We start from the raw sequence: 27,158 nt of genomic DNA on the forward strand, positions 1-27,158 counted from the left end.
TTTCAAGAACATTGTCTTGTTATCTATAATTTAAAACTGTCAAGAAATTTTTGAAAAGGTCAAAAGCGTTTCAAATACAAATATAGTTTGATAGTACATTTGTACATGTAGTAAAAAAGTTTCTTGTAATAAACAGTCTTTTCTTTCAAAACAGCACTTTTGAAGACAAAACCTTATTTACATTTTGATGTAATAGAATCCTGAAATCCTCACCAATCTAACACATATCTTGTATCACTGGTCATATTTTCTGTTCACAGTTTCCACCTATCTGTTTTAATTAGTATTTAGATCAAAGTAAATTCTCATTATATGGCAAAAACTTGTAAAAGGAGTTTGATGAAGAATTGAAATGAGGTAGAACAAGATATTCCCTAACTAATTCTCAGATATCTGTTCCCTCTTAAATTCACAATTAACACTTATGAATTCCCAACTGAAAACATTTAACTCTTCCTTATTCCAAATAAAAATGTTAAGGACTTATCATCTCCCACTTGAAATATATAAACAAGAAATTATTTGAATCTGGAATAATTTTGAATTCTTGAAAATTGATAAGAAATGTATGATGAAAACTAACCCAACTTTAGTGTTCAAAGTTACTTTAACTGATAATTCAGTATGAACTTACTAACCCCCTTAGCCATGCATGCATGGCTTATCCTATTTAGTTGGGTTACATTTCATCATACATTTCTTATCAATTTTCTAGAATTCAAATTAATGCTAGATTCAAATAATTCCTTGTTTTTAGCACTTTAGCACTTATTATATCCAACTTAATATATTTAGCACTTAATATATCCAACTTAATATATTTAGCACTTAATATATCCAACTTAATATATTTAGCACTTATTATATCCAACTTAATATATTTAGCACTTATTATATCCAACTTAATATATTTAGCACTTATTATATCCAACTTAATATATTTAGCACTTATTATATCCCACTTTAAATATCCAGCACTTATAATGCCTAAATCAAAATACATCAGCAGTTAACAATGAAAATCACAACAGGAACATATATTAACTTAAATTTCTCATTTGATGTAAAATAATTCTGTACTCTATTATTTTTCCTATTCTTTATTTTGACGCCTTCTACTTCTTTGAAAAGATGTAACTTGAGTTAAGCCTTGCTCTTTGTCTAATTGCTCTGCTATTGCATAAGCCATTCCCCATTCACTAGTGACAATAATGATCTCTTGGGAATTTAACCATGATGACTGTGTTGCTTTCATGATTTCAGCTGCCAGAACTGATGAAAAGATTGCATATGGGGTCTCAAGGCCATCAGTACCTGAAGAATATAGACTAAATAATTTATTTTAAAACATACTGGATAAAATTAATAACATTTAAAACCAATAATCAATGCAACCTCCTATCATGGTATTAATAGTATTGCCATTTTGAACTCTTTAGTAACGAGGTCATGAAAAGTTTAGCATAATAGAACCATGGCATCATATCCTCAATCTAAGCTAGAGGCTCTAAAGATCTCAGCCTGTGGTGCTTACCTCCATCTTCAACAATGGCTACTTTCTAGTAAAAATTATCATTAAAGACAAAGACAGTGGTGTGGTTTTAACACCTTGACTACCCATGAGGGTCTTGCACGGTAGGTATAATTAAAGAGGAATAACTCTATTAAGAGTTTACAAATTCGTAGATCTTGCATTTTACACCTATGTTTTATTTTTAGCTATGTCTGCCATCTCTGTTGGCACGCAGGGTTATCAGTTATATTTTATTTCAAAATAGATACCAAAATGATTATTGTGGTCAACTTTGGTTAAATTTGGACCACTAGTTTCAGAGGAGAAGAATTTTGTAAAAGTTAACAGACGACAACAGATGAAAAAAGCTCATTAGGCTTTCGGCCAGGTGACCTAAAAACACACAATTGAAAAAGAATTCCTTTGAATAAGTTAAACTGTAATATTATAATTATATTTTACTTTAAAAGCATGAAAAGAATTTCTTTTAATACCACTTGGTGAAAATGTATTTAGTTTGTTTAGCAATAGATATACTAAATATTGCAAAATATTTAGGGGCTGTTCCAGAATAAGGCCCAAAACACCAATAAAATAAAAAAAAAGATCATTTAACTTATAATTCTTACATAGTTCTAAGGAAAATGCAACCCCAACATTTAATCAAATTGAGTGCCTCTCATCCTCCATCCGATATATTTTGGAACAACCCTAGCCACGTATTCATAGACATTATGAAAATACAGGGACATGCAGCATGTTTTGCGGCCGTTGTGTGCACACATCTATTTCAAAGCAAATTTTCAAAGGTATTTCCCATATCTTTTCATATCATGCATTTTTAAATATCAATGTTTCATTGTAGTAAATAAACATACCTATACCGAGGACAGGTACTGCTACAGTACTGATGTCCTGTCTGTCGTTCGATAACCTTATTATATTATGTATGGTTATCTGTAGTTCTCTTTTAAACTTGGAACTGTCCTTTGCTGAATTTTTGTCAAATCTTGGTGGTACTGTGTGAAGGACATACGTAAATGGCAGTGTTTTAGGGGATGCCTTACATAATCTGACCTCACATTTCTGTATCATTTTCATTCCAGTCACATCTCTTTTGTAAACATTATCATTTACATTCTCTATGGCTCTTGCTATCATTCCTCTTGACTGACACTGTTCATCTTGTGGACACACAATGGCATCTACTCTCAATTTTGTAATATCGCCTTGCAAAATTTGAACTTTAAACCCTACTCTTGTCATGTATTGTTTGTTGAATGTTGATTCTTTTTTCTTTTGTGTTTGAACTACTGGTTCTGTTGAAGGCTTCTGTTGAATACATGTTAAGTGCTTACTGAACTCTTGCTGTACCATTGCTATCATATCTTGGTCTTTGTCAATAAAATGTATCTCTTTCAATGAAGTTAACTTCCCTTGCTTTTTGCTGTAACTTATAACTGCCTGACAATACATTTGGCGGCATATTTCTTTTGGTACACCAAAAATACCTGCAAAAGAAATAGGTATTAGAAAGTCAATATAAATAATGTGGTTATTCAAATTTCAAAACTTTTCAAGGCAGTTTTTGCTTTTGGTTTTGAAATATTGTGTTCCGCTGATTTGATAGTTTTTTTCAACTTTTCAAAGCGTATTTAGCTTTTGGTTTTGAAATCTAACTGTAGGGCTAGATTTTTTATAGCTGATTTAGCTATGGTTTTGAAGGTTTTTTTTTTTGTGTAGTCTATATGATCGTTTTTGGTATTTCAATAAACATTTCAAATCCTTTGAAGGTTGTCTTAGCTTTTAGGTTTTATTTTTTTCAGACGTGAATAATATTGAATAAACCGTGATTTAAGTATCGTGTTTAGACATAAAGAATAAGACTTTTTAATTTAAGTGTAAATAATCTGCGAATTTATATTCCTTTCGAAATACTACGAAAATAACAAACGAGAAGTTTGTAAGAAACAAATAATTTTTTCATTCAAAGTCGTTTCAAAATAGATACTAGTATATAATTTCGACGTTCATGCAATAGTATACATTTGAATCAGAATGATGCTCAGAAGTCGTCAGTTACCTACTGTATGGTTCAAAGACCTAGAAATTTATATGAACCAAGAAGTTGTTTAGGTTCAGAATCGGATTCACACATATTGAATAAAAATCAAGAAAACGTACCACAAAATACAGCAACAAATGAAATTGAAACAATGACCCATGTTTCGGGAGGTAATACACCAATTTTCGCTGATGAAAGTACCATGCCAGGACAGAATGATAGTTATGAATGAAGAAGAAATAACCACAATGAGAAAATGGGATATAATTCCTAGATGGGAAATAAACAGAGAGGCTCATCAAAGTACCTTACATACTAACAATTCAATTGACAATAGGCGACCAATAAATCAAAGTACAGAGAAAACTGTTCCATCTGAAAATAGAGGAACATATCAAAGTACTTGGAGTACTGGTCACTCAGATAACAGAAATGCATACCAAAGTGCAGGGAATACTGATCACTCGGACATGAGGGACAATCCAAGTACTTGGAGTACTGATAACTCTGAACGACGATAATTAAACAGAACATCTGGTCAAAGCAATAAAGAACATCAAAGCACTCATAGCACTGTTGAAAGGGAGAGGTGTGAAATGATTAGACACGAACAACAGAGCATGGACTATTCTGAAGTGGGCAGATATCAGTATGTTGATACTTACCCTGATCATAGACAGTCGACATTTCGAAGTTCTGATAGAACGCATCATGAAAGATTTACGGAATACCCAGAAACTTACACAAGATATTCACAATTACTTAGAAATATGCCTGACTATACTCATACCAAAAGTAATTATGCTGAACCTCAGACAAATTTTCCACCAGAAATTATACAAGCAGATCGAGGAACAGAATATCCAAGAGCAACTGCTGATAATATGTACTCGAGATATGATAGACATCGTTGACCAGAAAACACATATTCCAAGGTATCAAATATAGATCGTATGTCATCAAATGAACCACAACATAGACTTCCTGTTCATAATGGCAAAACTGAATGGGAATCACTTTGGTGTCAATTCCAGTTCATTTCAAGAAGCTACGCTTGGGACAATCAGAAGCAAGCAACACAACTGTTATTATGTTTGCAAAATGAAGCTTTAAACTTTGCTTAAAGGATCCCAAATGCAGTACAGACAGATATTTTTAGTTTGTTTGTTGAATTGAGGAAGAGGTTCGGTGACAATATTTTACCATCAAAACACAGAGCAGCACTCCAAGATCTTCACAAGCAGAACAAAGAAAGCCTACAAGAACTTGCTCATAGAGTTTTAAACCTGATAAGTAAAGCTTACCCAGAAATTAAAGGGACTCAGCTATTCGAGGAATTGACTGTTGAGCATTTCCTTTATGGTCTTAATGATGAAAATATGACGTAAGATGTTATAATCAAGCAGCCCAATTAAGCAAAGAAAACGGAGAGTAATAACAATGGTGTTATAATTGTTATAGAATTAGTCATTTCAGACGTAATTGTCCATCAAAACAAGATAAATGGGAACCAAAGAAAAATAGCCATCATGGAGAAAACCAACAAAGAGATGTATATGCACCAGTCAAACCAACTTTCGATCCTTTAAACTAGAAATGGATGTGCCTGTAGGCCAAGCACTAGACCCAAAGAGTAATGAAGTAATTATTGAGAAAAGACAACAATCAATTCCAAAGAAGGAAATTGAATGTTCAGAAGAAAATTGTTTAAAAAGAAAATTTGCAACCTCAGAGAAAAACTCTTCTGAGAAACATCTAACTACTGAAGGTTTAGGCCTTTCAAGCAGTGATGTTGAAATTATCAGTAAGCAATCAGACCAATGTAGCAAGAATAAACATATTGAAAAACCAGTTTTGTCCAGGGTTGATGCAGTGAATCAGTATAGAATTGATATGAATGAGAAACCTATTGTTTTAACTTCTGGAATTTTAACAGAGAAACACTTTGAAGACAACGAATCTTCTGATGATAGTGTTGATGGAGAAAATAGTGTATGTATTGACAGAGTTGAATCAGCAGTTATTCAAACGTATGTTAGAATAGATGATTATGAGTTAAAAGCGGTAATTGACACAGGTGCTGAGGTCACTGTGTTCAGTGAAAAGGTTTATAGGAACCTTTGCAAAAGAACATCATCTTCAGTTGAAGACAGCAACACGTGGATTGTTAGTAGCTGAAGAGGGGGAAAAGATGTCAGCAACTGGCATTACAGAGATAGAAATGAGTTTGGAACCACTGCGTTTTACTTGGCCAGTATATGTAGCTCGTTTAAATGAAGATTAGCTTCTTGGTTGTGATATTATTGATAAAATGGACATCACGGTAAATACAAAACGTGGAATTCAAATAAAAGACATTTGGTATCCATGTGAAGTAAAGAGAAGAGAAGATAAGTATTAAAGATTGTTCTTAATAAGAGCATTTCCATAAAGCTCAATCAGAGATGATTATACAAATACCAGTACCAGATACAGAGATATTTAAAAGTAATTATGCCTTGTTTGAACCAGTAATTTACGACAATCCCAAAATTCTTGCTGGGAAAGGATTGGTTTCTACACAAATACCGTCTATACCAGTGCGATTAATAAACTTGGAAAATAGTCCATTGAAAATTGAAGAAGGTACTTTAATAGGAACTCTGCAGGGAACTGTGGATGAAGTGACAGACTTTGTTGATATGACAGATGTCCAAATGACGAAAATACCAAAAATTTGTAGATAACATGATCCCGAAAAAACACATGACACATATGAAAACGTGTTTACATCATCAAGATAAAATACAGTAGATGAATTTTGTTCAGAACTCCCAGAATGTATTTCAGAACAGTTGTAAAAACATCAAAAGCAACACTGGCAAACGTTCTCGTAAAACACAAAGATGCCTTCGCTAAATCGAAAACAGAACTTGGATCTTGTTCTGTGCTTAAACAGAGAATAGACACAGTACATGCAGCACCAGTCCGCCAACCTTTACGAAGGACACCACAAGCTTTCAAAATGGAGGAAGAATAATATTTAAGAGACCAAATATAAACTGAAGTTGTTAGACCATCTTCACCTGCCTGGTCATCACCTGTGGTTTTAGTCCGTAAGTACGATGGTTCTGTCAGATGATGCGTTGACTATAGGAAAATAAATTATATGACTATAAAGGACGCGTATATATTGCCAAGAATTGCTATGTGCCTTGACTGTCTGTAATCTGCAAAGATATTTTCCTGTTTTGACCTTCAAAGTGGATTTTGGCAGATAGAGCTGAATGAAAAAGACCGTAAGAAAACAGCATTTACAACAAAATATGGGCTGTTTGAATACACCAAGATGCATTTTGGTTTATGTAATGCTTCTAGTACTTTCCAAGGATGCATGGAATTAGTATTTACTGGACTTCAATGGAAAACACTTTTAATATATTTAGATGACATCATTATATTCAGCTCCAATTTGGAAGACCACTTCAAACAATTAGACGAAGTTTTAAATAGACTTAGAGATGTTGGACTGAAATTAAATTCTAAATGTGACCTTTTGAAACCAATTGTTGGTCAAGATGGAATTAAACCGAATCCAAAAATTACAGAATCTATTTCAAGTTGGAAGATTCCCGAAAATTTCAAAGAAGTTCAACAATTTCTTGGTCTTTGCAACTACCATAAGCGCTTTATTTTACATTTTAGTGAAATTGCATCACCGCTGACTCAGCTCACAGGAAAAAATGTCAAGTTTGTATGGACAAAAGATTGTGAAGCAGCTTTCACTAAACTAAAGAATGCTTTAATGTCAACACCAGTCTTACCATATCCAAATCCACAGTTACCATTCATTTTGGATAGAGATGCATCTAATGTAGGCATAGGAGCAGTTTTGTCACAAGTACAAGATGGACAAGAAAAGCCATTGCCTTTGGTTCAATGAAATTAAATAAAGCAAAGCAACGTAATAATGTCACGAGGAGAGAATTTCTGGCAGTAATCACATTTGTCCATCAGTTCAGACATTTTCTTCTAGGGAACAAGATTTTACTACGAACTGACCACAGTTCTCTAAGATGGCTGTTCAATTGCAAAGATCCCCAATTCCAGTTAGCCAGATGGCACGAAGTTTTGTCACAATACAACTTTGATATTCAACATAGAGCTGGAATAAAACACACTAATGCCGATGCACTGTCAAGAAAAGACTGATTCTTTTCCTGTACACGAAGACGAAACAGATGACTGGACTGAGTTCCATGATAAAGTTGACAATATTAAAGACATTGGATCAATTCGTGCAGTAACACGAAGTAGTATTAAACAAGCAAGAAAACCTGCCAACTTGTTACAGAAGTATACTGCTTCTGAAATGAAAGAAATACAGAGGAAACGACAATGATATTGGCCCTTTATTTACATGGAAGGAGTCAAAAGAACCAACTACAAGCTAGAGAACAGGTTGCTAAATTTAATCCTGCCACAAGGAATTATTGGTTTAACTGGAATAATATTATTATGGATGGTGTATTGTACCAAAGATTAATTCCAAACAACCCGAATGATGTACCAAAAATCAGTTGTTAGTTCCTGAGATTTTAAGGTCTGAAATATTGACGCTGTGCCATGATTCTATATTGTCTGCTCAGTTTGGCATCAAGAAAACAACAACGAAGATAAAGGAACATTTTCATTGGTACAGAATGAGGAAAGATATAAAGCAACATATCATCAGACAGTGTTCATCATGCTGTAAACTTCGGAAAGCAATCAATAAAAACCATGCAGCTATGCAGAATTATCAGGATGGATATCCAATGGACAGAGTAGCATTGTATGTCATGTGACCATTTCCCAAATCCAAAACTGGCAATCGGTTAATATTAGTGATCGCTGATCACTTTAACAGATGAATGGAAGCCTATCAATTGCCTAACCAATATTGCCATAACGTTGCCGAGAAACTTGTTATCAGTTCGTTTTTAGATTCGGAATTCCGCTGGAAATCCATACTGATCAAGGGACTAATTTTCAAAGCAAAGTGCTTGTTTCTGAATCCTTAATATTATTTCATTGTATAATATGTTTAATGTTGATTATCTGAATAAATATTGTTTAAACTAAAGCAATTTATTCCAATAATTGTGTAGGCTCCTTGATATCCATTAAACGAAATCAACCCCTTTTCACCAATCATCTTACCCTTCCGGAGCACCTGAGATTACCCCTAATTGTTGGTGGGTTCGTGTTGCTTATTCTTTAGTTTTCTTTGTTGTGTCGTGTGTACTTTTGTTTGTCTGTTTATCTTTTTCATTTTTAGCCATGGCGTTGTCAGTTTATTTTCAATTTACAAGTTTGACTGTCCCTCTGGTATCTTTTGTCCCTCTTTTATGGCTTAATTGAAACATTTAACCAAACATTAGGAAAAATTATTAAATTCTATGTAGATGAAAACAATAGAAATGGGATTTCTATATTTCAATATTAATGAGTGAATACAGAAGTACTGTTCATCCCTCCACTGGTTTTAGTTCAAATAAATTAATGTTAGGATGAGAAGTGAATCTACCCCATAAGTAACTGTATCCAATTACCCCGTCAGAATGCCCAGAAATCTGCAAATGAATACGTTGATGATTTGAGAGTTCATATGGAAGAAATATACCATGTAGCTCGAGAAAATCTTAAACAGTCAGTGGAAAAGCAAAAACTAGACCATGATACGAAAATAATTGATAAACCATTTTTAGTTGGATCTCTTGTATTTAGGAAGAAACCATTTTTTAAAAAGCTTGAAAGTCCATGGAATGGTCCATTTGTAGTGATTAAACAACTTAGTCCTGTAGTTTATCAAATCAGAGATTACAGAAAAAGTTGTAATATCCATTTTGATAACCTAATTAAGAGCATATGAATCTTCTGTTTTTCCATCCTGGGTTAAAAAAGTGAAACAACAGTTGTTATCCATGTAGCTGATAACTTGTTCAACACTTTTCAAAGTAACTGATACTTACCATGTGTTTTGTGTTCTGTTTATTGCAGATGGAAGATGAAAATGACCAAGCCACCTTTAAGAAATGTGGAGATGAGATGAGTTCTTTCACAGAAGCCATCTGGCATGTTCAATTCAATCACACAACATATAATAATTGTCCTTATTTTTGTATCATATGCCATTTCAAATGTAACAGTTTAAACCGTCTGAGAACCATGTAAAGAAATATAAACTCCATGCAAAACTAGCAGCTGACGTTATAGATAGTAAGGTTAATACATTTCTAAAGAAGAACACTGTGCCTTATAATGTAACATGGGGTAATCTTGGTACAGAAGATCTTGCCATCAACTATCCCGGGATCGTCATTGATGTACAAGAAGAAGTTGTTTAAATTATAACAGACACAGAAACTTTCATCCAAACCAAAGATGCAGATACTCAAACTGATCAAATAGAAGATTTTGAAAAACAACGTTAACTGAAGGACCAGAGAAAAAAGGTATTAAAACTAAGAGAGGAAGCAAACTTGTGGAAGTCAAAGGTCCTTGCCATGAAGAGACAGCCAGAAGAGGAAATAACTCAACCATTGCCACAGAAGAAGAGAAAACTGGAAAAAAAATAGGAAGATTAAAATTGTGGTGTTCTAACCGTATAAGTCAGCTATTAATAAACTGTATAAATAAATTTGACAATGTTTGAACAATATATATTTATATGTTGATATTTGATTGCTTAATGATTAAATGTGTTGATATTGCTATGTTTTAATTGTTATGAATATGCATTTAGAGAAGAGGTGATTTTGACATTTTGAAATTTTGCATATTGTGTATTTCTAATGTCGTTATTGTTGATTTTATTTTTTACTGTAAATTAGGTACATATATACATGTATGTAATGTTTTAATTTCGAGGGCGAAATGATTTTTTGAAAAGGGAGGGCAGTGTTGTTAAAGTACAATTTACATGACATTACGTTATATTTATTCCCGTACTTTCACTTTCCCATTGTTAACGTCAATTTCCGCCCAGCAATTGATTATCTAGTTTTAAAGAGAGAAGCTGTCTCATGTACACGTTGAAGAATAAGAAGCTTGTATTATATTTTATGAAAGGTAAACCACATACATTTTACACACTATTTTACTGATCTCCGCATCAAGTTCTAAATATATACTTTGCCCTATTTATAGATCCTAGTTTCCCCTGTTAAATATAGCGCGATCAGCAATTCAAACACATTAACGTTGATTGTTCATTTGTTATTATTTATTCGCGTATTCCTGTGTGACTAAACTTGTTGTATATTTATTGTGTATTGATAATAAAGTATTGTATTTTTACATGTTGTTTGCACAAAAGGTAATTGCCGTGTCTAAAGTTGTGGTAATTGTTTAATGAGACAAACACTTGTTGTGAACACCCTGTAAGATTTTATCCGCTCCGACCCGTTTGTATTGTAAATAAGTAAGTTCACAACATAAACCATAAATTTACACACCTGCAGATATAGATGGAACAGCAACTGATATTAAACCATTAGTTTCTGCTTCATGTAAACAATTTTCAATTGTTCTTTGTAAGACAGAGGCACACTGCCGTTTATCGGTAGGGTAATCATACCATTTTGGACCAATGGCATGTATAACACACTTGTACTGAAGATTGCCAGCAGAAGTTGAGCAGCACTCTCCATCTTTCAAACTGCCATTTCTTTGTATGTATGCATCACTCTCCTGTTGAAAAGTAAAACCTGCTGCCCTAGATATAACATCAGCAATTCCTCCTCCATGAGATAACGTTCCATTTGAAGCATTTACTATACCTTCCACATTAAGTTTCAGAATACTTCCAACATACACTCTGATGACTATCTCTTCTTTTGTAATGAAAGATTGGCAGTTAGTTGATTGTATGAAACTGTCAGATAGTTTTTTAGCCTAAAAACGAAACATTTAAAAAATAATTTCATTCAAATAAAATTGAATAAAATATAAAAATTTGAAGATTGATTGATTGATTGGTGTTTAACACCACTTTCAGTATTATTGGCTATTTCTTGGTGGTCAGTTTTTATTGATGGAGGAAGCCAGAGTGTCATGAGAGAAACAACAACCTTTGGCAGGAAAACTAACAATGTCACAATCCTAGTCAATTAAAATTGGAGTCGAATGAACCTGCCATGTGCAGAGTTCGAACTCACAACCTCAGTGTTGACAGGCTAGTGAAACAGTTATTAGACTACTTAGACCACTCGGCCACTGGGGCCCCTTAAAATTTTAAGAGATACGTATACGCATCTGTTGGCTTTATAAATTTCTTTATTCTTTTTAACTAGTATTAAGTTTATATAAATGCAGTATATGACATATAATTTTAAAAATCATGAATCCATTTTACATCTCTCCAATATATGCCACTTTTGAAAAGAAGGAAACTTTTGATCCTCATAGTTAATGGCACACTTTATCATTGAACATACTGCAAGTCAAAAACAGGACATAATGCAAGAATTGTACATTTCATACCTTGGGCATGGCAACCTGAGCAGCTTTGTCTTTGTTCATGAAAGTAGCATGTTTGTCTCTGAAAATATTTCATTTTAATTAAACAGAATATTCTTCCAATTTTTTTTACTTTAAACAAGATGACACTACATACGAGGATCCAGGATTTTGAAAAAATGGGATCTTCCAAAAGGGAAACATAAGAAGTGGGATATGTTAAAAGACTATGCATTAACCACATATGTAGCTCCAAAAGATGGGGCCCATACCCCATCCTTCTTAAGTTAACCTGCCTCAGCACAATATTATTTGAATTACTGCTTATGGACTTTAAGATAGGTAAGTGGGTGGAAAGATGATTAATGTCCAGCAGCAGATATTACATGCATTTTTAGGAAAAGAACAATTTACTATGTTAATGTGATATACATATATGACAGTGACATGGTCTCACATCTTTATCTATCTAATTCTACAAATTGAAGGAATGTCACATCCTAAAATGCTGATCGAGCCATATCTTTAACATACTTGTACACAAGTAAAAATCTGCAGACATATATACATAAGCTTACACAATCAAATAATGTTTCTGCTGGAAACTTATGTCAGCTTGATGAAATTTTTCATATATAAAATCATTATCTTGATCAAAAACTCTACACATAAAATGTAAATCAAATCAAATAGTAAAAGAAGTTTATAATATAATGATTTCAATTTTTTTTTCAACATTTCAGACAAAAATCAAGAGGAGAGTTTGGGGCCAACAAACTAGTTTAACCAGGCCATATTCTGTATGTGTCTGTCTCAAGTCAGTACAATGTAGCTTGTAATTCAGGGGTTGTCAGTTGATGCTGTATATCACATTTCTTTTTCGTTCATTGTTTTGTTCATAAATCAGGCTGTTAGACCTATATATGACCTATAGTTTTAAACTTCTATGTTATTTGGTCTCTGGTGGAGAGTTGTCTCATTGTTAATGATACCATATCTTCTTATTTTTATATAAATATCATATTTTTCATGCAAATTTTGGTTATACATGTACTCTCATTCAGGGTTAAATTTATGTAAGAAATTATACTCATACATTTCATTAATTCTTGAAATTGTTGGTTTGATTCCTGATGAATGAAACTAATAATTCAAAATCTTATTTGCTGCTTATCCACTAATCATGTACAAGAGTGAACAAGCTCAAATGTCTCACCTGTGCTACTGGTCACAATTGAATTTAATGATGAACATCTTCAAGATCAGTGTCTTACTACAGAGATCACATAAACTTAACATTGAACCATAAAAATGATGTCAAGGTTAGACAAATCCTGCCAGACAGACATGTACACATGTATCAATTATTCCATACACCAAATATAGTAACATATTGCTTATACAATGCTAGAATAGCTGAGAAACAGACCTAACCAAGAAAATTGACTATTGACCAATAAACTAACAAAATGAGGTGAAGGTCAAATGAACCCTAACAAACAGACAAGTTTACCTTACAATCATTCCATACACCAAATATAGATGACTAATCAATTGCTTACAGTATCCAAGAAAGATAGGACCTAACCATTAAAAGTGTATGTTGATCACTGATCCATGAAAGAGATTAGGTCAGATGAACCTGTCTGATGGACATGAAGACCTTGCAATGATTCTTTATAGCAAAAATAGTTCAATTACCTATAATAAGTGAGAAAAATCTAAGCAGTTGTTCATAAAATTGAGGTCAAGAACAATTGAAACTTCAAAATTTAAGGTATACAAAAAATGTACTTAAATCAAGTAAAATTGAGAATGGAAACAGGGAATGTGTAACAGATACAACAACCCGACCAAAGAGCAGAAAACAGCCCAAGGCCACCAATGCAGAAAACAGCCCAAGTCTTTTACCATCTGAAATGTGAAGCTTCATACAAATAGTTCAAAGCCACCCAGGTTAGCATACCTTAGTCTTGCATTCTAACACAAAAACCAAAAACTTTATATTAACTTGGTCTGAATAAAACTACGTGGGATGACAGGTTTCCTGCACTTTTACTTGCTCTATAACTCTGACACTGAGGTTAAAGGTTGAAGTGATTTTCAAAAATGTTTGGTTTATTATGGACCCTATCTTCCTGCATAATTTTTTAAAAAGTTTAATGCTCAAACATCTTGTTAAATGAAAGTTTTGTATACATGTACCTGGCTTCTTGTTTACTTGTATCAATATGCTGAATCTGCTCTAGATTTTTATAAGCTGTATTATTGGTAGCCACAACCTCTTTTCCTACTAATTTCAATTTCATTTCAAGGTGTTGAATATGTGTCTCTAATTCCACCTTTTCTGATTTCAGTTTTGACACTTCCTCAACAATAGTATCCACTGCAAAGATATATAAGTAAATAGGTTTTATAGCCGACTATGCTGTATGGGTTGTTTCTCATTGGCCATACAAAGGCCTATAATTACTTACTACCACATCATTTGAACTCTGGTGGACAGTTGTCTCTTTGGCAATCATAACACATCTCCTCATTTTTATATAAAGAAAATAAGAGACTTCTATGAGCCTGTAGCTATCATTTGGCAAATTTGCTCTAGAGAATACAATTTAACTTCTGACAAGGGGAGGTATGGTAAGAGCCATTACTCTGGGTCCCGAAAATTCAAAAATTCAAAAATTTTTCAAGCCTTTCAAAATTATGTTCATTCATTGATAAATGAACAGCTTCATAAAATATGGACACGGTTGGTGCAGACAGATCAATTGTGCTGTCACATGATAATGATGTCATAAACCTGTTGAAATAAACACACTTTACAAAGCATGGCCATTTTATACATTGATTTTGGACAAAATATATACATTAAGCCAATACTTCCTGTTTGCCACCTGAACAACATTTAACAAGAGGCTGTCAGAGAGACAGCAAACCGGATTTTACTGCAGAGGTCGAACCCTGTACAGTTGAGCAAGTATGGGCACAACATTTAACCTTAAAACAGCTCTGAATTTGGATTGTAAAATTGAGAATGGAAATGGAGAATGTGTCAAAGAGACAACAACCCGACCATAGAGCAGACAACAGCCAAAGGCCACCAATGGGTCTTCAATGCAGCGAGAAACTCCCTCAACCGGAGCAGTCCTTCAGCTGGCCCCTAAACAAATATGTTACTATCGGTAGTTCAGTGATAATGAACGCCATAATAAACTCCAAATTATACACAAGAAACTAAAATTAAAAATCATACAAGACTTTCAAGGCCAGAGGCCCCTGACTTGTGAATATTTGATACCGCATAGGTTTGTGACACAAAATAAATGAGGTCAAAGAACTGAAAAATTTGAAATTGGACATTTACCTATTATGGTCCAATATCCAAAATCTATGTACATTGCTAGAATCAGCATATCAAAGAACCTCAAGAATTCAATTTTTGATGAAATACTTCTTAGTTGAACCATTTCTGTTCAGAGGGAAATAACTCAAACTTTATTTCCATGAACCAGGAAACAACATATCTAAATTTGAAAAAATTTCTTCAAAGCCTTTTCATGTAAATGAACGGACACTGTTTGGCAGCCGCCAGCACACCCGTCCGCCGTACATCGCCAAATCAATTACCGATTTTTACTTCGAAAATCTGGTTAATAAAAAAGGGAAACATGTGAATTATAAACACAGTTAAGATTTGTCTACTCCTTCTTAAGCTCAACAGTGATCAAAACCTGACACCAAAAAAAAAACATCATTTATTTTATATAATACAGTATTTTTCACCATACAGGACATTCACAGAGATAGTGAAAATATAAAATTATTTTTAAAAATATAAATTAACAGCACTAAAATACAACTACCATCGATCAACAAAATCCCTTAGATATTCATCTAGAAAATAATATAATGATATTTTTATAAATCTTTATCTATTATATTTAGTTTACCTTGCACAGACCTTGATACGCAAGAGGTGTTCTTTCTTTTTCTGAACAATTTTTCCTGGTGAAATAGATCTTTAATGATTTCTTTAGTAGAAGCAATCAATACTCCTCTGTCTGTATATTTACAAACTAACAATTTATTTTTATTTTTTGCAATAATATCTGTAAAAATTTGGCTTTTAAGGAAAGCATTTGCATTTTCACATCCTTCAGCTAAGGTTGACAGCCCAGTGGAAAGAAAGTTTTCATAAATGGCAGATTTGACTATGCACACATCAATATCCTGGTTGCAATAAAATTGCAGACTCCCAGCGCCAGATTCATTTACTTTCCAAACCAGTTGAATATTTTCCTTTTCAAGTGTTTCACAAAATAAACGAGAAGCTTCACTGCATGTTAATAACTCAATAACCAAGGGATCAAATTGAATTTTCTTCATAAGAAGAGAGGATAAACATTTGTTCATTGCATTTATTACTTCTTGAACCTTGATATCCCTGCCATGAAAATACACACAGTTTTGCTCCTCTTGAAGTCTAATGCTAACATCATGAAACTTCTGTGATAGCTGTTCTAACAGACCAAACCTTTTCAAAGCCATTGTCTTCCATTTTTCATCTAAAGAAACTGCTTTTTTGACAGATGAACTTGTGATTTGCTCAATTAGTTTGTTCATAAGACTCTTGGAGTTGTAAAACCCAACTATGAACATTGTTGTGTTATCCTCTACCAGATCTATGTTCTTTGCTGCCAGTTGTTTCTGTAAAACCTCTTCTGCCATTTGTAATGTAAAAGGTAGCTTTGGTACTGTTTTCAGAACTACTTCATCAAATTCATTAGTCAAACAGTTGACAATTTCTGAAATGACCCAGAGTGATGGTTCTGATTTCACTATTACCTCTAGAAATTCCTCTGCAAAATTGATTTTGCTAATTTGAAGACTTGAGATTCCTTTAATTACTGGTTCCAGTCTATCCCTATGATGGGTCATTAAGAACTGCATCTTAACCGGCATCAAGGTTCCTGTTGCATCTGTAGTCCCTATTTCTTTTCCATCCTCCAAGGTCACTTTAATGATTATTTGTTTCCATGCAGATTTCCATGATGATGTTGACTGGTTGTCAGGGACCATGTCTGAAATTTATTTAGACATAATGTACAATACATAACAGAGTTCTCAAAAAGTGATGGTCTGAAGGTTTTGACCAGCAATATTTTGCAAATGACCAACACAATTTTAGTATTTTGCATTAGAAATAATAGCATTGAATAATGAGGACCACTATGGAAAAAAGATTTTTAACAAAAGTCTGATATTAAATATGTTAAACTCACCAAAAGGTAAGCATTGTATGCCTTCACATTTTTTAAACAATATAAGTTGGACTTCTCTTCTTAAATTATCAACAGGCTTAATTAAGCATTTGGTTTTCTCTGCATGAAGACATTTATTACTTTCATAGTCTTTATCTACCATCAAAAAGGAAACAACATAAAAGTTAAGCTAATATAATCTGTTACTTTTGAGAGTTGTCTTTGAACTATCCTGCATGATAAACTTGGAGGTGTTAAAGCAACCATATTTGTGAACCAGATGCTCCCCTTATACGACCGCAGAGGTTGAACCCTGAACGGTTGGGGCAAGTATGGACACAACATTCAAGCTGGATTCAGCTCTAAATTTGGATTGTGATTAAATAGTTGACACAGCATAGGTTTCTGACACAAAATAAATGTGGTCTAATGAACTTAAATTAAAAAAAATGTTTGCCTTAGAGCAATTCACTATATGCTGTTGAATATTAATCCTCTCAAAAAAATGTTTGAAGAAATTTTCTTTTTATTTATGAAATCTGAAATGAGAAAAATTGAACCCCCCCCATTTTTTTTCACATCCTCCTTTCCATTATTCCAAAACTGATCTCAATTCAAATTACTAATAGAGTTTGCAACAATATTACTACTCATTTAAATACATCATAAAATATTAAAATGTAAAAAAGTGCTTGTTATCACTGAATGGTAAAGATTGTTTTAATTTATCAGTTGGTAGTAAAAGTGAATATACATTGTATATTGTATAAAACAATGATTTAAGTTGATTCAACTACTATTCTGGACAAAGAAAGATAACTCCAATTGAAATTGTGCAATTAGATATTTCTTGCTATTGCGCAATACTGTGCAATTGAAAATACTTGCTATTGCACAATACTGTGCAACTGAAGATTTCTTGCTATTGCGCAATACTGTGCAATTGAAAATTTCTTGCTGTTGCACAATACTGTGCAATTGAAGATTTCTTGTTATTGCTGAGTACTGTGCAATTGAAAATTTCTTGCTATTGCACAATACTTAATATAATCATTTTGGATCCTGATTTGGACCAACTTGAAAACTGGGCCCATAATCAAAAATCTAGGTACATGTTTGGATTCAGCATGTCAAAGAACCCCAAGAATTCAATTTTTGTTCAAATCAAACTTTAGTTTAATTTTGGACCCTTTGGACTTTAATGTATACCAATTTGAAAACAGGGCCAAAAATTAAGAATCTACATACACAGTTAGATTTGGCATATCAAAAAACCCCAATTATTCAATTTTTGATGAAATCAAACAAAGTTTAATTTTGGACCCCAATTTGGACCAACTTGAAAACTGGGCCAATAATCAAAAATCTAAGTATATTTTTAGATTCAGCATATCAAAGAACCCCAAGGATTCAATTTTGGTTAAAATCAAACTAAGTTTAATTTTGGACCCTTTCAACCTTAATGTAGAATAATTTGAAAACGGGACCAAAAATTAAGAATCTACATACACAGTTAGATTAGGCATATCATAGAACCCCAATTTTTCAATTTTTGATAAAATCAAACAAAGTTTAATTTGGGGACCCTTTGAACCCCTTATTCCTAAACTGTTGGGACCAAAACTCCCAAAATCAATCCCAACCTTCCTTTTATGGTCATAAACCTGATGTTTAAATTTCATAGATTTCTATTTACTTATACTAAAGTTATGGTGCGAAAACCAAGAATAATGCTTATTTGGGCCCCTTTTTGGCCCCTAATTCCTAAACTGTTGGGACCAAAACTCCCAAAATCAATCCCAACCTTCCTTTTGTGGTCATAAACCTTGTGTTTTAATTTCATTGATTTCTATTTACTTATAGTAAAGTTATTGTGCGATAAGCAAGAATAATGCTTATTTGGGCCCTTTTTTGGCCCCTAATTCCTAAACTGTTGGAACCAAAACTCCCAAAATCATATCCCAACCTTCCTCTTGTGGTCATAAACCTTGTGTCAAAATTTCATAGATTTCTATTCACTTAAACTAAAGTTATAGTGCGAAAACCAAGAAAATGCTTATTTGGGCCCTTTTTGGCCCCTTATTCCTAAACTGTTGGGACTAAAACTCCCAAAATCAATCCCAACTTTCCTTTTGTGGTCATAAACCTTGTGTCAAAATTTCATAGATTTCTATTGACTTAAACTAAAGTTATAGTGCGAAAACCAAAAGTCTTCGGAAGATGACGATGACGACGACGACGCCAACGTGATACCAATATACGACCAGAAACTTTTCAATTTTTGCGGTCGTATAAAAAAGGCTATCATTGGGTAAATCTTTACTAGTTAATTTATACAAACTAACAAGATACATAAGAATAATCTCTTTTTAACTTCTTTTTGAAGTAGTTACAGCTTAACTTACCATCTGGGGGCTTCCATTCATCTCTATTCTTTCTATCTTGAGTTTCTTCTGCCATATTACAATGGTTTAGAGTAATTTAAATGCAATATGTAAACCACTGCAGGGATTCTTGACTCCTAAAAGATTATTGTGGCAGTTATTTAATGGTATATTTTTATACATATATACTTAAAATGTTTTATTGATTCAAAACAACTCTGATACAACTTAAAGCGAAGTTAAGCAATTAAAAAATTAAAACAAAAGAACAGCTAGAGTTCCAATGTCATCCCCGTTGTACATATATTACCTATATAAGGGCAATAACTAAATAAAACACTTTCTTTTTGGTCTTTAAAACAATTTATAAATATTTTAGAGAAATGAAGGCTTCAGAGCAAAGCAGAGTTTATTTATAATTAATTTTTCCAAGGGGCATAACTCATTAAAAATATTTGATAAGCACTGATTTCAGAAAGTGTCAAAGACATTGCTGCTATAAACCTATGATATAAGTTTGATAAAAATTCTGCCAAGAATTGTACACATGAGAGCACTAACAACGCAATATTTCATATAATCAATATATCGAAGGGACATATTAAAAAAAAATGATCGGCACTGTTTGAGGTACTGATGATATAAACCTATGATAAAAGTTTCATAAAATTCTGGCAATAATTAATTGTACACATGAAAGTGTTAACAATGCAACTTTCCTTATAATCAATATTTCCAATGAGCAATTTACTCTTTTAAAATAATTGATCTGCACTGATTTTGGAACTTGGCAAAGACATTGCTGATATAAACTTATGCTATAAGTTTAATAAAAAAACTGGCAAGAATTGTACACATAAGAGCTAACAATGCAATTAACAATAAAATTAATGTTTCTAAGGGGCATAACATATTTAAAAACAATTGATCTGCTCTGTTTTTTGAACTTGTCAAAAACATTATTAATATAAATGTATACTATAAGTTTCATAAAAATCTGTCAGGAATTGTACACATGAGAGCGCTAAAGATGCAATTTTTAATACACTAAATGTTTCCAAGAGGCACAACTCTTTTAAAAATAATATATTGACACTGATTTTTTATATCTACCAAAACATTGCTGAAATAAATATATACCCGTATAATATAAATTTCATAAAAATCTGGCAAGAACTGTACACATGCATAGAGCACTTACCAGACCATACAGACGGATGGACGCCTGGTATTTCTATGTCCCCCACAACGCGTTTCCCAGATGAAATCATGTATCAATCAAAATTTAAAAACTATATGCTCTTTATTGTAAGGAGATAGAAATGAGATAATTTAAGTTTAATAAAAGACCTTAAAGAAAACAGCTGTTGTAACCAATTTTTGTTTCTAAAAGCATTTTATAAGAGCTACCTTATATTTTATTTCCAAATTTTATCATTTAATTAGGGGTTTTTTCAAATCAGATCCTTAACCATGTTAACTACACATTGCGGTAGTATGTAAAATATTCTTTTATTTTTCTTTTAATTTCTTACTCTTTTACTTGTAACCTTTGAAATTATATATGTGGGTGCAGACCAAGCATAACAAGTAAATAGCTTCCAAATTGATTTAACATTGCCTTTAAACCTTTTCATGTTCATTTCATGTACACATTATTTTTCAATCTGCATGATTGTCAAAATTGCAGTCAGTAAACGACAATTTAAAAAAAAGATTGTAAGGGTTCCGCGGAACCCAGTGCCTCGACTATTTTTGCTGTTAATCGCAGGCTCAACAAAAATGAGGGAAAAAAATATTCCTCTCGATACTATCTTTTGATTGTAAGAAGCTTCTGTCCAAGTTTAATAAAAATTCAGGATTATAAGTTTATGAATCTAATTAATGTTTTAAAAACTTTATCTGCAGACTGTATGTAATGTTAACTGGAAGAATAACTAAGTCCATTTATAAGTAAAATACGGAAAAACAGGAACAAAATTTTAACAAAATTTCCTTCTAGATACCAGCTTTTGATCATAAACAAGCTTCTGCCCAAGGTTGGTACAAATCCAGGATACGTTTAAGAAAGTTATTAAAATTTTAAAAACTGTAACCACAGAGTGAATGTACTGTTTCCTGGCAGAAAAACTTAGTCCATTTACAAAAAATATGATTTAGAGGTAAATTACGGAAATCATGGATTTTTTTTTACTAAATTTACTTCTGGATACTATCTTACATGACAAGCTTCTGTCCTAGTTTGGTAGAAATCCAGGATAGTTAAAAGTTATTAAAATTTCAAAAACTCTAACCACAAAGTGAATATTTGTGGATGCCGCCGCTGACGGAATGTAGGATCGCTATGTCTCACTTTTTCGACAAAAGTCAAAGGCTCGTCAAAAATGAATGATTTAGTGTCAAGATACATTTTATTTGAGCAACAGAAAATGTTTCCGTTTCTTACTCATCTGAAACCCTGTTGTCCACCTAGTTTCACTTTTTCAGCTAAATTCAAATAACATGCTAAACACATACAAAACAATCTATCCCTAACTGTGATCACATCCTTGGTCACATACATACAATTATAACTGAGGTTGAATTAATGTCTTGCAAGACAATTATGTATCACATCCAAGATTTTGAGTTTATTTTGACAAAATTTAACTAAACTGGCTGCTCATATTGAATAATATTACAATGTTGTGTCCTTGTATAAAATTTGAACAAAACAAAAACGAAAACAGAAGTTTTTTTATTTCAAGTGGTACTAAAAAAAAAAAATTACTGGCAATTATAATTCTGTTAGCCACACTTGTGTTTTGTTTTAAAAAAATACTAATATTTAACACTTGCACTAGAAGAACAGTTGACTAATTCTTACATTAATTTTTTTTAGAATCCAATAGTTTTTTTTGTCTCTGCATTATTTAACTTGGATTTAATATCCCAAATGGGGGTCTCACTAATTAGTGACAAGAAGCGTCAAGAAGCGAACAAAAGTGACAAGACGAATAATTTAACGACAAGAAGACTATAAAGAAGACTATCATTAAGTGATAAGAAAAGTAAATATTATTCATTTGAAATAAATGAATAAAAGAAATATGCATTATACAAATGTCATAGTTTTGTGTTAAATATATACATAATTTTTCGTTATTTAATTAGATTATCTAATTATACTAGTTGATAGAAGAAAAGAAACATTTTTCAAGAAAAGAGTCTAAATAGTATAAAATGTTAAAATATTTACATTATTTATAATTAATTATAGTTATGGATCATAAAGTATACCAGATCGAGTGTTTGGATTTATTTTTGTTTGGGGGTGGGGTGGGTGGGGGGTATTGTTATGCCATTTTTATCTATTCATTATATGGGCACTTAGAATCATCAGATCATTGGATGATCAACTCCTCATGTATGCTATTATATAAGAGGGTGGTAAAGGGGGGTACTGAACACGGAAACATGTGAAATAAGAATCGCAAAAACGTTGCACGAAAAATAAAAATCGGGAAAAACGAAGCACTAGAAATAAAATCATACATATTAAGAAAAAAAGTAACAAAAGTTATTACTCAGCCGTTCTTGGTGATCATGCAGTCATTATAAATGGACATGGAGACCCTGTGGTCACCTTTTAGATTTGCATCGGATTTGGAAAAAAAATAGTATTCATCACTGGGGTAATTAATAGCCTATTCCTCATGAATCACTGAAGTAAATGTGATCTCCATAACTGCAGTTACGTATATCCAAAGATGGCGGACGACTTTTCTGGTTAATATTTCTATGGTCGACTTTGTAATAACTATGTTCTATTCTTCGGTATTTTGTGTCTTTTTAAACATCATTTACTAAATTTGAACCTGAAATACTATGGGTTTTGTCATAGTTTAACCGCTAAATGGAGAAACTGGTGTCAAAACAATCAGGTATCTGAGTAAACATCAAATTCATAAGTTGAAAAACTGCATGAATGATCAACCAAGTATATATAAAAAAGAAAATTTAGTAAAAATGTATAATTGCCAATGAAATAACTCTCCACAAGAGACCAAATGACCCAGAAATTAACAACTATAGGTCATCGTACAGCCTTCAACAATGGCCAAATGCTGCATATAGTCAGCTATAAAAGGCCCAGAAATGACGAATGTCAAACAATTTAAACTAGAAAACTAACGGCCTAATTAATGTACAAAAAATGAACAAAAAACAAATATTTAACACATCAACAAACGACAACCACTGAATTACAGGCTCCTGACTTAAAACAAGCACATACAGAATGTGGTGGGATTAAACATGTTAACGGGTGCCAAACCCTCCCCCTAACCTGGAACAATGGTTTAACAGTACAATATAAGAACAGACTATAACCAGATGCTCCGCACAGCTTTATACGACCGCAGAGTTGGAACCCTGAACATTGGGGCAAGTATGGACACAACATTCAAGCTTGATACAGCTCTGAATTTGGATTGTAATTAAATAGTTGACACAACACAGGTTTCTGACACATAATGAATGTGGTCTAAGAACTTAAACTTAAAAACCTTAAATTTTAAATTGGACATTACATATTATGGTCCAATATCCTAAATCTAAATACATTTATCAAAGAACCCCAAGAATTCAATTTTTGATGAAATCAAATAAAGTTCAATTTTGGACCCTTTAGACCTCAAGGTGGACCAATCTGATAACATCAAAAATCTAAAGACATGGTTAGATTAAGCATATATCAAAGAACCCCATATATACAATTTTTGTTGAAATCAAACAAAGTTTAATTTTGGACCGCAATTTGGAGCAACGTGAAAACTGGGCCTATAATCAAAAATATAAATACATGTTTAGATTCAGCATATCAAAGAACACCAAGGATTCAATTTTTGTTGATATCAAACAAAGTTTAATTCTGGACCACGATTTGGCACAACTTGAAAACTGGGCCCATAATAAAATTATAAGTACATGTTTAGAATCAGCATATACATTGTATGTTGTATAAAACAATGATTTAAGTTGATTCAACTACTATTCTGGACAAAGAAAGATAACTCCAATTGAAAATGTCTTGCTATTGCGCAATACTGTGCAATTGAAAATACTTGCTATTGCACAATACTGTGCAATTGAAGATTTCTTGCTATTGTGCAATACTGTGCAATTGAAAATTTCTTGCTATTGCACAATACTGTGCAATTGAAGATTTCTTGCTATTTTTGGCCCCTTTTTCCTAAACTGTTGGGACCAAAACTCCCAAAATCAATCCCAACCTTCCTTTAGTGGTCATAAACCTTGTGTTAAAATTTCATAGATTCCTATTTACTTAAACTAAAGTTATAGTGTGAAAACCAAGAATAATGCTTATTTGGGCCCTTTTTGGCCCCTTATTCCAAAACTGTTGGGACCAAAACTTCCAAAATCAATCCCAACCTTCCTTTTGTGGTCATAAACCTTGTGTTTAAATTTCATAGATTTCTATTCACTTATAGTGCGAAAACCAAAAGTCTTTTGACGCCGATGACAATGACGATGACGACGACTACGGACAACGACGACGCCAACATGATACCAATATACGACCAAAAAAGTCTTCCACCTATATATAGCTAACTAGACATGATGTTGGCTTGGCTCTATAGAAATAAAGAATAGGTAGCATGATCAATATATTTTCACACAATATTTGTAAAGTCTTTCAAGAACAATTCAGATTCCAATTTCATTTCAAACAAGAAGGACAATTGTATAGAAATGAATTCAGTTACGAATATCTATATTTCCAGTTACGTATATCAACGGCAATTAATTTTTTTCAGTTACCCATATCACGTTTTTTTGGACAACCGATTTCTCCTTTTAGCGGTTGAACTATGAAAAAACCCATAGTATTTCAGTTTCAAATTAAGGAAATTAGTCTTATAAGACACGAAATACCAAAGAATAGTACATAGTTATTACATAATAGACAAAAGAAATATTGACCAGAAACGTCGTCCTCCATCTTCGACTATATACATGTAACTGCAGTTACGGAGATAACATTTACTTCAGTGATTCATGAGGAATAGGCTATTAATAAAGATAACAACTAATATCAGGGCTGACTTTGAATTAGTCCCTGGTTTACTTTTTAATCAAATTCGTGACAAGCAATGCATGAGAAATTAAGAGTACCAACACGAAACACAGAAAATAAATAAAGGGGAAACACTAAGCACGCACATCGTACCAAACACGAGTAAACGAGAAATAAAACTTAGAAACATGAAAACACTTGAAATAAAAAGGCTGAAAACGTTGCACAAAAGTAACCCTTTTATCTTCGACCTGACCCTCATATAATATAAATTAAATTCCATTGTTAGGATTGTTACAAATTGTTCAGATTGATGATTATAATAAATAAAAATAACATAATAAAAAAACACTAAATATTCATTACAAAAGTGCAACTATACATAAATACAACAACATTTGAAACTTCATTAAACAATTAAACAACAAATAATCATGACTGTCATTAATCAATTCTGTGTTAATTGACTTTTTCTATATTTTTGTTTTGTTTTAAATAGTGTATATACTTTCATGTCGTTAAATTTGTCTTCTCTGCCCTAATTTATTCTTCAAAAAGCTAATTGTTGTCTTCTTGTCGCCTATTATTGAGATCAAACATGTGATATTCATTATATTATACCAATTTGGATGAGTGATCAGATTTCGAGTCCAGAGAGATTTTCTGATTTGACTCCCCACTGAGCAGAAAAGGATAATGGTGATATTGCAATTCCTACCCGTGTTAATATTTAAAAAAATGTGGTTGACATTCTTTAAAAACATATTTTTAGGTGGGTCTCATTGGGGTCTCAGCGTGACGTGGGATTGCCGACTTGTGTTATTTTAGTGCTTTCATTATATAATTATGATATTCGCATATATATGCTGACTTATTGCATTTGTACACTTTAACCTTATACAAAGCTCTGCATCATCTGCATCATCTGATTTGCTCAAAACACAAAATGTCAGCCATCCATTAAAAACGAAAGTAGAATGATGTAAAATCGAAAGTAGATATGCAATTTGTGTTAACATTTTTTGTTAAAATTTAACAAAAGTAAACAAAACTTTTTAAAATACCCCTTTTCATATCTCAACCATTTATTTATTTTCGAATAAATTCTATGCGTAATCACTCCAAATAGATTTAAATGTGCATTGCATGGAAATCACCTAAGCTAATTATAGAGATAAAGGTGTGGTTTTCGAAGATCTAGAACAGTCCTCTGGTCATTGGCAGTATGGTTGGCATTTGAAAGGTAAGGTTTACGGGTTTTAGATTAATGCCAGTGGATACGTGAAATTTATTAATTTATCCATTGATATATTTCTTGGCTAGCAAAAACTTTCTGGCCAAACCGGCATGGCCATGTGTTGTGTGCAGTTAT

The 27,158-nt window shown here is 32.6% G+C and overlaps 1 protein-coding gene across 1 annotated transcript; it reads right to left on the bottom strand.

Annotated features, from left to right (window-relative positions):
• Window positions 1–1,084: 1,084 nt before the first annotated feature.
• LOC139502184 (protein mono-ADP-ribosyltransferase PARP14-like) lies at window positions 1,085–26,896 on the bottom strand. Its single transcript, XM_071291594.1, has 8 exons — window positions 26,681–26,896; window positions 19,729–19,844; window positions 16,013–17,143; window positions 14,265–14,445; window positions 12,084–12,141; window positions 11,057–11,495; window positions 2,392–3,024; window positions 1,085–1,314 (listed from the first exon to the last, which is right to left on the bottom strand). The coding sequence occupies exons 2-8, from the start codon at window positions 19,781–19,783 to the stop codon at window positions 1,094–1,096; spliced, it is 2,718 nt and encodes a 905-aa protein (XP_071147695.1). The 5' UTR covers window positions 19,784–19,844; window positions 26,681–26,896; the 3' UTR covers window positions 1,085–1,093.
• Between the last annotated feature and the right edge of the window lie 262 nt (window positions 26,897–27,158).

This window comes from Mytilus edulis, chromosome 13 (genome assembly GCF_963676685.1).
Source record: "Mytilus edulis chromosome 13, xbMytEdul2.2, whole genome shotgun sequence".
Taxonomy (NCBI): Eukaryota; Metazoa; Mollusca; class Bivalvia; order Mytilida; family Mytilidae; genus Mytilus; species Mytilus edulis.

Excerpts from the sequence above, each read along its gene's own strand:
- LOC139502184 (XM_071291594.1), bottom strand. The coding sequence starts at position 19,783 with ATGGCAGAAGAAACTCAAGATAGAAAGAATAGAGATGAATGGAAGCCC. Across the intron at positions 17,144-19,728 it reads TGAATGGAAGCCCCCAGATG|ACATGGTCCCTGACAACCAG; the intron begins GTAAGTTAAGCT and ends AATAAATTTCAG. Across the intron at positions 14,446-16,012 it reads CGTATCAAGGTCTGTGCAAG|TGGATACTATTGTTGAGGAA; the intron begins GTAAACTAAATA and ends ATATCTTTGCAG.